This window comes from Globicephala melas, chromosome 4 (assembly GCF_963455315.2).
Source record: "Globicephala melas chromosome 4, mGloMel1.2, whole genome shotgun sequence".
Lineage (NCBI taxonomy): Eukaryota > Metazoa > Chordata > Mammalia > Artiodactyla > Delphinidae > Globicephala > Globicephala melas.
Window position 1 is genome coordinate 98,064,899 of NC_083317.1, and position 13,564 is coordinate 98,078,462.

At 36.2% G+C, this 13,564-nt stretch overlaps 1 protein-coding gene across 2 annotated transcripts in view; it reads right to left on the minus strand.

The window, feature by feature from the left end:
* SERPINI1 (serpin family I member 1) overlaps positions 1-13,564 on the minus strand; it is a 67,461-nt gene that overhangs the window by 12,106 nt on the left and 41,791 nt on the right. For both annotated transcript variants that reach the window (XM_060298435.1, XM_030864187.2), the window contains exons 4-6: positions 11,513-11,707; positions 9,605-9,809; positions 3,195-3,292 (exon numbers count right to left, since the gene is read on the minus strand). In XM_060298435.1, coding sequence (XP_060154418.1) covers positions 3,195-3,292; positions 9,605-9,809; positions 11,513-11,707 — 498 coding nt within the window. The remainder of the gene's footprint in view (positions 1-3,194; positions 3,293-9,604; positions 9,810-11,512; positions 11,708-13,564) is intronic.

The window sequence follows — 13,564 nt, forward strand, 5'->3', positions numbered from 1 at the left end:
TCCCTTGGCCTCGCCACAACTTACTGGTACCTCCCCAGAGTTTATTCATTCATGTGAAACGCTGATTTTTGCAAACTGTCACGCAGGAACATGTTCAGGTCTGGTCTGGAAGTCAGCAGGGTTTGTAATTGTGGACCCACAGGGCTGCATGGATTTGCATACTTTAAAAGCTGCTGCCTGAAGAGCTGGCTTCTAATCAGCCTAAAACCAGGTGCTGACTGAGATCCGTCTTATTGGAACACTGCTGGGTTTTCACACACTGTCCACACCTGGGATTTATCAAGTATTAACCAGGCTACTTAGACAATCACAAGGGTTCAGGAGTCAACCAAGAGCTGGGGAAAGGTTGAACAATAAGGTTCATCTCCTACATGTGGTCATTTCATCAAGACTGGGAGAGGCACCTGTTTCGCTTAATTCATAGAAACAAACACAGAGAGTCAAGCAGAATGAGGGAGCAGAGGAGTGTATTCCAAATGAAAGAACAAGACAAAACCCCAGAAAAAGACCCATTAAAATGGAGATACAGAGAATAGATTGGTGGTTACCAGAGGAGAAGGTTACCAGAGGAAGGGGGTGGGCAAAATTGGTGAAGTAGGTCAATTGTACAGTGACAGACGGTAACTAGACTTAACAGTGGTGATCACTTTGTAGTGCATACAAATAGCAAATTGTGTTGTACACCTGAAACTTATGTAATGTTAGCTACCAATTTTACCTCAATATGAAAATAGAAAGAAGAAAAATACATATAGTCTCTTCCTCCATCTTTTGACCCAATATGCTCCCTCCCATTCTCCCCTTTGATTTTTTTCCTTTCTGCTTCCGTAATGCTTTCTCTAGTACAGAGTTTCTCAACTCATTGCTATAGAAATTTTGGGCTGGATAATTCTTTGTCATGGAAGCTGTCTTGTGCAGTGTAGATCACAGGGATGTAGAAGCATCCCTGGCCTCCACCCAGTAGATGGCAGTAGCTCTCCCTAATTGTGACAACCAAAAAGGTCTCCAGCTATTGTCAAATGTTCCCTGAAGGGCAATATTGTCCTGGTTAAGAACCGCTACTGCAATAATACATTTCTATCACTCTTCCTTTTATTAAATCCAGCTGTTTATGTCTTTCTCCCCACGAGTCTATGTGCTTCTTCAGAACAGGTAGGATATCTTAATTATTTCTTCATTTTTATGACCTACTTTGCTCACACTATCTGCCTCACAAAGAGTTGTTAAATGAAAGGAATAGACATGGCATTGAATAGAATTAATCTGTATATCCTAAACACCATGAAAATTCTCACTAAAGTAGAAAGTAATAACCAAATACATGCTAATAATTTCCCTGGGTACTTGTGGGGTTACTGAGTGTCATAAACACTTTAATCATCAAGGTTTTCATGTAATTTGGGGAGGCAAAGAAGTATACATGTGAACAGGACACCAATCATGTAAGGCAGAGCATACGGTGCCCCAAAATGATGCAGGGAATAAAGGCTATTGAATTTAGAGGAAGCAGAAAGGAAAGTTTTACAGCTGTGTCACTAGAAAGTTCTTGAATGAATGATTCATAAAGTAATGTATGTATTTGTGTATATGTGTGTGTGTGAGTGAAAGAGAGAGAGAAAGAGAATGAAGACCGTATCGGTTGAGGTAGCTGGCATGCCGGGACTTCTAAGACTGTGGCAAAACTAGAAATTTAAGAATCAAAGAATTCCCACCGAAAACTTGAGAAGCTGGTTTTAGATCAGTTATCCTGAAGACCTGAACTGGGTAGTGTTTGAGGATGACCAGGTACTGGGAATGCAGCTGTGAGCAAGATGCTGAGAAGGATTCAGGTCTGATGGAGGGTTGATCAAAGAGCAAAGACTTTCCGCTATAGACTCTATGAACTCTGAAAGAGCCTAGTGTGATTTCAAATCTGCACTCATATGTACATTTATGCCCTATTGTCTCTGTACATAGTAAAGGCAATTAAATATTACCTTATAAACCTTCCAGATATGTCAAAAAAGTTGACCTACACTGACCACAATAATTGATTTGCCACTGCAGTGATACTCCTTCGGGACTGAAAAGCAGTAAATATTCTATGTGTGTGAGATAACTGCCTAAATGTTTGGGTGACACACTGAGGAATCTCTAATCAAACTGAAAACAGACCCATGGTAAGAAAGCAAAATATAATTATTTAGTTGGAATTTGGCCAATATAGCATTCGTTGAATTCCTAAGGAAAGGAGCATATGAATTTTAAATTATCCTGTGCTTGAACCACAAATATATATATATTTCTGCCTCAAGTACAATGTACCCATTACCCTTTGAATATCCACTTATTCTACCTTCATGGCTCACATCCAAGCTCCTAGGGCTCTAAACTCTTGTTTTATCTTGATATCAATCTGTCTTTATCTCATCAGAAAACATACTGTTTTTTTTCCTATGTTCTATAGAAATGATGAAAATTATCATTAGCTAAGCTAACTAAATCTTACACTCACAGGTACCTTAATTCAATACATGTCTTGGGATTAGCTGCTTTAAAAATATTTCCAAAAGGATTTTACATTTCTAAGTACTTTAATGTTCCTAATATGTTAAGATTTTTATCCTGACCAAATTAGGGCATCTGAATCAAATAATTTAACTGGTTGTTTTCCCTTGGGATATTTTAAATAAATTACTCAACACCCGATATGTCAAGTATATTTTGAAGCTAATTCTTCAAAACCACTGTTCTTTATTGAAGACTTAAGATAATAGTTACATCATCTCACAGGTGTTCTTTTTAAAAGCATCTAGTTCTCACAGCAGGCACTCATTTATCCTCTCTTCCTTCTTTCTTTCCCATATGATTTATTATAACCGGACATATTGAGATATTCAATCAATACATTTATTGATTATCTGCTCTGCAAGGCATTCTGTCAGATGTGATGGGGAATTCAAAGATGCATAAGACAGGTCTTCTGGAGAATATAATCTGCTATCAAAGATAGACATGGAGCAGAATAATACAAACAATGTTGTGACTGTGTTTATAGTTTCGCTTGTAGAAGTTAAATATATTTCTTATATTTATCTGGCAACTGATAACTATATTTTACCTCAGAACTCCTTAATAAATAGAGGTTTCACCACCATCATTTTAAAAAAACTTTATGGAATAACATTTTTTTTAAATTGGTGTTTATTTCCTACCAGACAAGGCTGTCAAATTTGCATTTTTGATGAAAACTTCAGTTATTCCAAGAGCCTTCAGAACATGTTTTAAATCAATTTCCTGTTCCACTGTGAACCTGGAGAACACAGAGGGGAAAAAGTATTTAGTTACAGCATTTTAAAAGTATTTAGTTACAGCCTTTAAAAAGTATTTAGTTACCCTGCTACCTGGGACAGGAATAAAATGTTAGATATGTTGATTTTTAAAAGTCTGTTTTATAGAGGGTAAATTATACTAAAACTGGATTTTGACTATAAGTAGTATTTGATTGTTATTGTAAAAAAAAAAGGGAGCATCGAAAAGAATAACATAACAGAATAGTATTAAATTATTAAGTAGGAAGCCAGATTGGTCTTAATATGGAATCTCTCCCAATGAGATTGTATCAAACCAATGAATTGTATCACCCATCTTTCCAGTGAAACATATGGACCGAGCATGGCTGTATTAACAAGTGCAGTTTTTAAAAGCAAAGGCTTTTATTACTTTTTTATAAAAAGTGAAAAACTGGTTAGAACTAAATATTTCCTTTTTTAAAAGATGTTGCCTCCTAATCAATACAGATCATAAATATAAGTTTTTAGGCAATGGGCTGTGTCCTTAAAAAAGCTAAGTCTGTAATAGTCACTAAACATTACTTTAGCATCATTTCTGATGTCTGGTTTTAAGAAGAATGAAAAGAGAATGATTGCTATAAACAAGACTCAGACACCAAGAGGAATAATCAGGGGAAAACCAACAGATGAGTAGAAGTATAACAAACATATTAGACTAAGTACTAAATTTTATCTATTTTAAAATAGATACTATTTAAGTACTATTTAAAAATAAGTACTATTTTTATCTTACACTTTAACTTGCACCTAACATTGTTTATTTTGTTTTCCACAAAAAGCGGATATTAACTGTGAAAGCAGAAAAGGGGGATGAGTAGGGAAATACATTGGAGAATATATTCAGTGACTTGAATGAATTCTTAAAGTGTTTTCTCTGTGTGCTTTGTTATTTATTTGTTTGTTTATTGGTCACATATGTAGCTTACTATATAATAGGAACTGTTCCAACAATATAAAACAGATTAATTTAACAAAAACAGATTAATTTAAATATCACTACAGCTCTTTGAGGTAGGTATTATTGTCCTCAGGTAATATTTGAAGAAACTGAGCAGCAGAGAGATGGAATAACTTGACCGAGTTCATACAGCTAGTAAGTGGCGGAGTTGAGATGTGGATCCAGGTAGTAGTATATATATCCTGATCTACCTAAAATAAGAAAGTGAAGGAAGATTTCAGTAAAGGTTCTTTTTACTTCTTAAAAGCAGCTTGGTTTGTTTCACACTTTTTAGGCTGTTTAGGTGACAATGCTATTTTAGCTAGATTGAATTTGGGCAAGTTCTCTAATTTCTGAACCTTGGTTTTGGCATATGGAAAATGGCAATAATAATGCCTACTTCACAGTATTGTTGAGAGGATTAAATAAGTTTTCTAAACATCTTAGGATGATGCTGGCTTGTAGGAGGCATGCAGTAAAGGGCAGATATGTTAAGAGTACTTACCATATTGCAGTTATGTGTAACATTCACATTATTATCAATGTTAAGGTGTTGAATATTTGCATTTTAGTAGTGGTGGAGTAATTTGATTAAATAGGTATACTAATCTCTGCTACTTTAACTGTAAATTTGTCAGATCTAGTGTTTTTTTCATTTTAATATTTGTAGTATCTGGCATAAGACCACATACGTAGGGTGAAGTGAAATAAAATCTAGGTGTCCACGAGAGTGTTTGTTTAAAGTTGAAGACAAGATGTAAACAATTTCCACTTATCCATTCCTTGTCTTTGTTCCTTATCAAACTATTAAAAAATAGCTATTATCCATATACTCTCTCTTTCCTCTTTATATAGACTAATATTAATATAAATAATCATTATCATCTCCCATATACTGAGTGTTTACTATGTCCCAGGCACTATGCAAATCCTTTTATGTCTAGTATCTCATTTAATCATCCCTGTGATAATCTCACACAATCCTATGAGACAGGTATTGTTACCTCTATTCCACAGAAGAACAAACTGAAGTTCAGTAAAGCTAAACAACTTCCCTAATCACACAGCTAGTAGGTGGCAGAATAAAGATATGAACTGAGATCTTTCTGACTGCGAAGTCCTCCCACCCTTAATCACTATAATGCCAACAATGGCTTATTTAAAAACAAACAAACTACAGGAAGATTTTACATTTCACCCACTGATTTTAAAAATAAAAAGCCACAATGCTACTTTTTTAAAACCAAAAGTCATGGCTGTTTTTGTAAAGGCATTTGATGTAATCTTGTATTTGCAATTTTCTATCTGAATAAATTAAAGAGGTATGCGGAGGGCAGAAGCATCGGAGACTAAGCAGGGACAGTGTGGAGCAAGTGTTAGAAAAGAACAAATATATATTACACATAAGGAGATTTATAAAAATGTGTAAGAATTAATCAAATTCTTTGAAGAAAAACCTAATAAAAGCACTCATGATAAAAAATAAAATCAGATGGCTTATGCACTGGTTTTCTTTAACAGACATGAAACTGAAGTGCTTTATTAGTAGACAGTCACTTCAAAATAGCAGGATGGTTTCTGGTTACAAAATAGAGAACACTTATCCTTTGATTTCTAGTACTCTGATCACAAATGAAAAACCTAAGACTACAAAGGTAAGAGTGGAAAGATACTACAGCCAGGTACATCTGCATTCCAAGTATTAGAGATTTCATTTTTATTTTATCAATAGAAAGATCTTTTTATACCTAAGCTGTATCAGTAAGACTGAAAAGTAAGAATATACAATGAAGAGGGTAATTTCATTAGAACCAAGTTTAAAAAAATCCTACTTAGGGAAAAGTATATAAAAAGATTGATTAACAAAAGATAAATACTAGGACTTAAAAATAAACAAAAATAGTAATATTAGATAATAATTATATGATGCTTACTTTATGGCAGGCATCATTCTAAAGTGCTTTTTAGATATTTTACATATATTATATATATATATATATATATAATATATACTTTTACATATTAGCCAAACTATTTTTTCTACCATGGATAAATTTTCTACCATGGATAAATTGGAAGAATATTTGGCAATCTCATTTAAATCTTAGAGATGTATGACTGTGCATAAATCTTGTGGTATTTCACTGGATTTGGTGATATCACATAGAAATAGCAATCTTACCCTCTTCTGAATAGATTCTTGTATTTTGGATAAAAATACAATTTCAATTCAGCATCTGATTCCTGTAGGATTTACTGTTTAGGGGAAAAAATATTAATACAAAAGTAATTGCCTTTCCCCCCCTCCCCCTCCCCCCAAGTACCGTATGCCTCTTAAGGGAAAGTATTTTAAAGCAACTTCTATAAAATCTGGTATAATAGAAAGTAAAAGTACCTGTGAAGTAGGACAAGAATGTGGTCAAATTCAGAAATGCACAGTTGCATTTTTAGAGTAATGTCTCCATGTGAAAAAACTATACAAACCCTTTAAGACAGACACTTGAGTAAAGCTGGAGCACAACTATTAGAAAACTTTTACCTTTGCTAAAATTGAGTCACATAAATCACTTCCTTCACTGAACATTTGGTGGGTCCTAATGCTGTAAAATGGAGGGATGGATAGTGCCCATTGATTATTACCAACACATTGGTATTTGGAAACACTCAATCTCTTAAAAAGGGACACCAAATTTATCTTATCTAGCTACTTAGCCTCCCACTCTATGCATTAGCCATGCAGAAGGAGAATTCATGGAACTCCTGGAGAAATGGATACATGGTAATTAACCATGCCTAGTTTAGTAACAGGCATTAATATGAGCAAGCAAGCTAAACTCTTTCATAATTGAAGAGTATCTCTTAGAGAATGAAAATTTAATTTTCTTCTGCTGCCGCATTCAGTTTCTCAGTGGACAGGACCCGAAGGCCACATTTTCTAGTGAATGTGGTTGAATTACAATATGTGATACTTAATAAACATTCCTTTAGAATTCTTTTAAAATACTCTTAAATAATTTTGCATCCCTACAGAATTAAGGCATTTGGAGATGCTGCAGTCAATTCATAGAATTTAATAAAAGAAGCATTAACTCTCTACTGAATTTCTCATATTATCAAAAAGAATTCCTTATAAAAATGCAAGGGAAAAATACAAAATTAATGATAAAAGGTCACTGGATGAAGGTTTAAATCTGATTTAGTTATTTACATCTAATTAATATTTAGAAGTAAATTGTTCTTTTAGAGTTAAGATATATTGTTCATATATTAAATATGTAGATGTCAATTATCATATATTAAAAAAAAAACCTGGTTTTGTATGTTAGATATTCATTGGCTACCTCTCCTTGAGAATAGACTTACAGTGAAATCTTTCTACATAAATGTATTGTCATGGTAAGTTATGCAAGCTAAATATCTTAGCTAAAAAGAAAAAACATTTGGACTATGATTACCTTAATTTTTATATGTAGACTGAGAAGTATATGGCTATATACTATATATGGCTGTATATTATGAACTACATTAACATAATGCATCAATATATGCATATTTCTAGCCAAAAATGTCTACAGTTCCAAATAGCTCTCCTTCATTAACATAATGTAGCAGACATCAGCTAAGTTTTGGAAAAATAAGCATTCATATAAGATGTAATTTTAAATGACAATTCCTGAAATTAGAATAAATATGAATGAGTCAATGAGGTTTTAGTAATTCAATTTTTTTTTTTGCGGTACGCGGGCCTCTCGCTGTTGTGGCCTCTCCAGTTGCGGAGCACAGGCTCCGGACGCGCAGGCTCAGTGGCCATGGCTCACGGGCTCAGCCGCTCCGCGGCATGTGGGATCTTCCCGGACCGGGCCACGAACCCATGTCCCCTGCATCGGCAGGCAGGCTCTCAACCACTGCGCCACCAGGGAAGCCCAGTAATTCAATTTTAATACTAATATTTATCATCCTTCAATATTCATACTAATTAATCATATTTGTGTAATTTTCTTACATGCAATGAATATTGGAACTCTACTTCCACATACACACACACGCACATGTTTATTGGCTGTTTGCGTGTTTTGTTTTCTAGCCTAGAATTTATATATTATGTTTATAAATTTGGTTTGCTGGTCTAGCTCCCCTATTACGTTTTAAAGTATTCAAGGGCAGAATAATATCTTTGGTTGGGTTTGATTTTGCAAACACACTGTATCTCTAGGATAGGAGAGAGAACTGACTTTACCCTAGAAGAATTTACAGAAGGAAAGCAAGACCTACAAAAAAGGTAATTTTGTTGTGGGGTGGTAATGTAAATGTACTGTCATAACAGGGAGGTGCATAAGTGAGGCAAAGTGAGGGTCACCTGCTCCATCACACGGTTCATGGAAGGCTTCCTAGAAGAACTGGTGCCAGACCTGTACGCTGAAGGCTAAGTAAATAACATCTGGCAAAGGTATGTGAGGAGGGCACTTTAGGCCAATGCAAAAACATACGTAAAGGGCTTCCCTGGTGGCGCAGTGGTTGAGAGTCCACCTGCCGATGCAGGGGACACGGGTTCGTGCCCCGGTCCAGGAAGATCCCACATGCCGCGGAGCGGCTGGGCCCGTGAGCCATGGCCGCTGAGCCTGCGCATCCGGAGCCTGTGCTCCGCAACTGGAGAGGCCACAACAGTGAGAGGCCCGCGTACCACAAAAAAAACCCAAAAGCAAAACAAAAATCCATACATAAAGACCCTGAGGCATAAAAGAGCCTATGGTGTCTGTGGCATAACTACAAGCACAGGGATAGTACCTACTACAAAAAATTGAACGTGGTGAGTGGCCCGAGATAGGGTCGAGGAAGTGGATGGTAGTCAGAACATCAAGGCCCTGCACGGAGAATTTTAAGCTTCTTCCTACTTATTTATGGTTGCATCTTGGCACCTAGCCCATGACTTGCTTGCACTTCTTACAACAAAGTAGAAGATTATTTTTTCTCCAGCTATTATCAATTTAAATATGAATGAAATACAGAAGACTGTAGATGCAAATGATATTCAGAGACAATCTGTTGAAAAATCTTCTAAAATGAAGCTAAGAATATTGATTCATATCTGAAACTAGGTCTTGATAAGTAGTATAGAATGATCAATGAGTCAGCCTGTGTCTCTGGGCAGGACTGAATGAGTATGAAAGAATACTTTTTAAAAGATGGAGGAGGTGGAGGAAGAGAAAGAAGAGGAGGAAGAAGAGAGCAACACAAGACAGAATTCAACAGCAGTGGCAAGAGTTTCTCTGCGTCAGAACCTTCATTGATACCCTCCCTCCATGCTATCAGAGAGAGTCACACAGGAACCTCTCACCTGGGGAGGTACACTTCCACTTTTTGCTTCTTCACAGAGTTTGCCCATTCTTCAATCAGCTGTGCTTTGACCAATGGCTCCAGAGTGGCCAGTGGAACTTCCTGTCTGGACAAGACCAGCATCATACTTATCTCATCCCCCTCATAGGGTATTTCCAAGACTTGGTAGATACCACCAGCTTCATTGGAGCCGTCACTAAATTCCCCTAAAAAGAACAGAAAGGTGATAAAAGGCCCCTATCAAGGCTTAACTAAAATGTTTACATTTGTTATAACTTTCTTCCAAAATAGTGTGTAGAACATAAAAAATTCAGGCATCTGAGAAGAAGAGGGTTTATTTTAAAGTAAGCCCTGAAATTCAAGTGAATCCTCAGCCCTACAGAATTTATTTTATTTTAGGATCCCCAGAATTGTTTCACATTTGTCATATCATGTTCTCTAGATTTACTTTTTATTTTTAAATGAGATATCTCAAATGAATATATTTTAAGGATATCATTAAAAAAGTGAAAAGTCATGATTAGAAAAATAAAGCCCTGGATCCAAGCTGGATGTAAATCACATTTACCAATACCCACCTGATTTCTGAGAAGGGAAAAACTGACTACATAATACCTGGTACTCTATTATTACCACAGCTAAAAGTTTTGAGGCCAAGGTAGCACAGCCAAAGTGAAATCTACTTCATTCGGCAGTAGTTATCCAGAGCATTTGTGGTGATTAAAATCTCCAAATTAGGTAATTAGGTAAATTAGGTAATTGGCTTTGTGTTCTATGAACTTAGCTAAGTTGACCAGGCTTTCACTAAAAAAAAAAAAAAAAAAAAAAAAAAGTCTTTAAAACAAATGGTCCTGCCACTACTTTCAAATTTCCCCCATTTTCAAAACAAACATAATGCTTTTGTTCTGAATATTTTCATTTAACTGATCTAGGTCCTTTAGATGTCACATTAAACATTTTGGTTCTCAAATAAATAGGTATTTCCCTTTCTTATTTTGACTGTTCATTTGATTAACTGTGATTATAATATTTTAATTTTACTGTGTACCTTTGAATAGAATAAAATATTAGTTCTAACATATACTTAGCTTGCAATTACATTTCTGCTTATGACAATAAATAATTACAGTTCAGTATGGTATGGAGAAAGGATTAGCACCCTAAACTTCTGAAAAGGCCAATGAAATATCCCTGAAAACAATGCCAAGGATGCTGACCTGTATCACAAATTATAGACTCTCAGTAAGTGAAACTATGAATGAATAATTACGCCTGACCAAACATAAACAAGTCTGAAAGCAAAATTTTAAAGGAATGCTTATAATTCAAAAAGTGGGGCTTCCCTGGTGGCGCAGTGGTTGAGAGTCCGCCTGCCGATACAGGGGACACGGGTTCGTGCCCCGGTCCGGGAGGATCCCACATGCCACGGAGCGGCTGGGCCCGTGAGCCATGGCCGCTGAGCCTGCGCATCCGGAGCCTGTGCTCCGCAACGGGAGAGGCCACAACAGTGAGAGGCCCGCGTACCGTACCGCAAAAAAAAAAAAAAAAGTGATGAGGTGTCCAAATCAAGAGCTGGTGGAACATATGGCTCACTGAAAACCACCCCAAAGCGAATGACTTTCTGGAGTGACTCAGAACATTCTGACACAGGTCAGGTATTTTCACATGAATAAAGCCACTCTGTAGGTGTAATCAACTTCATAAATTAAGAAACATATTGGAAAACTATCAAAACATATCATATTCACTCAGGATCTAATTAGAGGCCTGTGAAAATGGGGCCAAGAAAATTGAATTGTAGCCCAAACCAGATTGTTGAGAAATCTGAGTAACGAATATTTCATGTTTTTTTCTTAGAAATTTGTTGATACACTGCAAGAAGAGAGAAATAAAAGCCAAACTGTCTTACCATAATAAAATTCTCCTTGTTGATACATCATTGGAATTTGGACTTCACTTTCATCATCTTTAGTGAAGGAAAAAGTTCTGGTATTTTCAGGTCTAAATTGTGACTTCCAATTCCCTTTGAAATAAACAGCATTGATGAGGGCCAGATGAGTGACGGCGTCAAAATCCCTTGGGGATACCAACTCTTTCAACAGACCTATTCAGGAAAAAATGAATGGATGAAAATTCATATTAAATTTGAAGGTGAAAGGAAACCAAAAGATTATCAAACTACCATCCAAGAGAGTGCTTGAGATGAACTTTATATCATTATAAAATTTACAATAAAAATTAAAAGTATCTAACTTTAAAAGGAAAAAATGTAACACACACACACACACACACACAAATATACTTACAGACTAAGGGCATCTAAAATACCGTTATACACCACCTAAAATAACACTAACTAGTAGTATCTTGACATTTGCACAAACTACAGAACCACATACAACAGAATCTCAGGCTTTACTACTTTCTAGTTGCAATCTTAAGACAGATTAAACATTCAACAGATACTTCTAAGTTTATTCTTGAACAATGTACATGATCAAAATGTCATCCAATTCAAACTTTTCCCCCATGTACATTGGATATCTATCAGATATAACAACTGCTTTTGATTAGGTGAAAACAGATGAGTAAAAGCCAACTTAACTAATGATACCTTAATTTTTATCACTTATAATGTTCCTTTCTAAATCCATTTTGAAAGACATTAGGACTTTATTAATGGCTGAAATTGTTTAAGAAGAGTTTGGAAATAAACAGCTTTCAATAATCCAATCTAATGCAGCTGAATTATTATTCTTATTCTTTGAATGTTAAAAAATAACCATGTTTCTTTTATCTTACATTTTAATTTCACAGTTAGAAAAGATAGGACCACATTCACTCCGTATTCTCTCATTTTATTAGTCATAGCACGTCTTTAGGTACTTAAGAAGGTGCCTCAGCATTTGGGGGAATATAGAGCAAAGGGTATGGGATGATGGTCTTTTGTTGTTGTTGTTCCAGCATAAAATGTATTAGATTAACATTATTTTCAGAGTTTTGACAACATGAATTAATTAATTTAAGGAACAGCCATAGTAATCTACTTTCAATTTGGTCTCATTTTTTTATTCTAATTTCAATTATTTTGTTGGTAAAATCGGAAAATAAAATGGTAAAATATGAAACATTTGGAGAGCTTAAATAGTTTTTTTTTTTTTGTTTTTTTTTTTGTCGGTACGCGGGCCTCTCACTGTTGTGGCCTCTCCCGTTGCGGAGCACAGGCTCCGGACGCGCAGGCTCAGCCGCCATGGCTCACGGGCCCAGCCGCTCCGAGGCATGTGGGATCTTCCCGGACCGGGGCACGAACCCGTGTCCCCTGCATCGGCAGGCGGACTCTCAACTACTGCGCCACCAGGGAAGCCCCCCTAAATACATTTTAAAAATATGATTTAGAATTAAAATTTGAAACAAATGCATCCTTTTCTAATTCCTCTCCATTTGTTTGGGCTTAAAATGGGCTGCTCTTTTTTTTAAAGGAATCCTGTACAAATTTTTTGATTAGCAATCAAGTTCTGTGGTTTAAAAGCCAACAAATATCTTTAAACTCTCTTACTCTATTTTAATCATATTGTTAAGAGAGCCAGCAACTGTGATTCTAACTAGTATCTAACTTATTAAATGGTCAGCCCACGCAAAATTCCATACAGTAGTTAAGATTACCATTCGAATGAAACTCACCAACTGGAGAGCACAGATTTCATATTAATTTATCAGTACCAATATTCTATACGTGCCAAAAGAATCAACTTTTTCTCAAATATTTATTCATAAACAATGCTTCTAAAATAGGCTGTAATCAGGGCTTCCCTGGTGGCACAGCGGTTGGGAGTGCGCCTGCGGGTGCAGGGGACGTGGGTTCGTGCCCCGGTCCGGGAGGATCCCGCATGCCGCGGAGCGGCTGGGCCCGTGGGCCATGGCCTCTGGGCCTGAGCGTCCGGAGCCTGTGCTCTGCGACGGG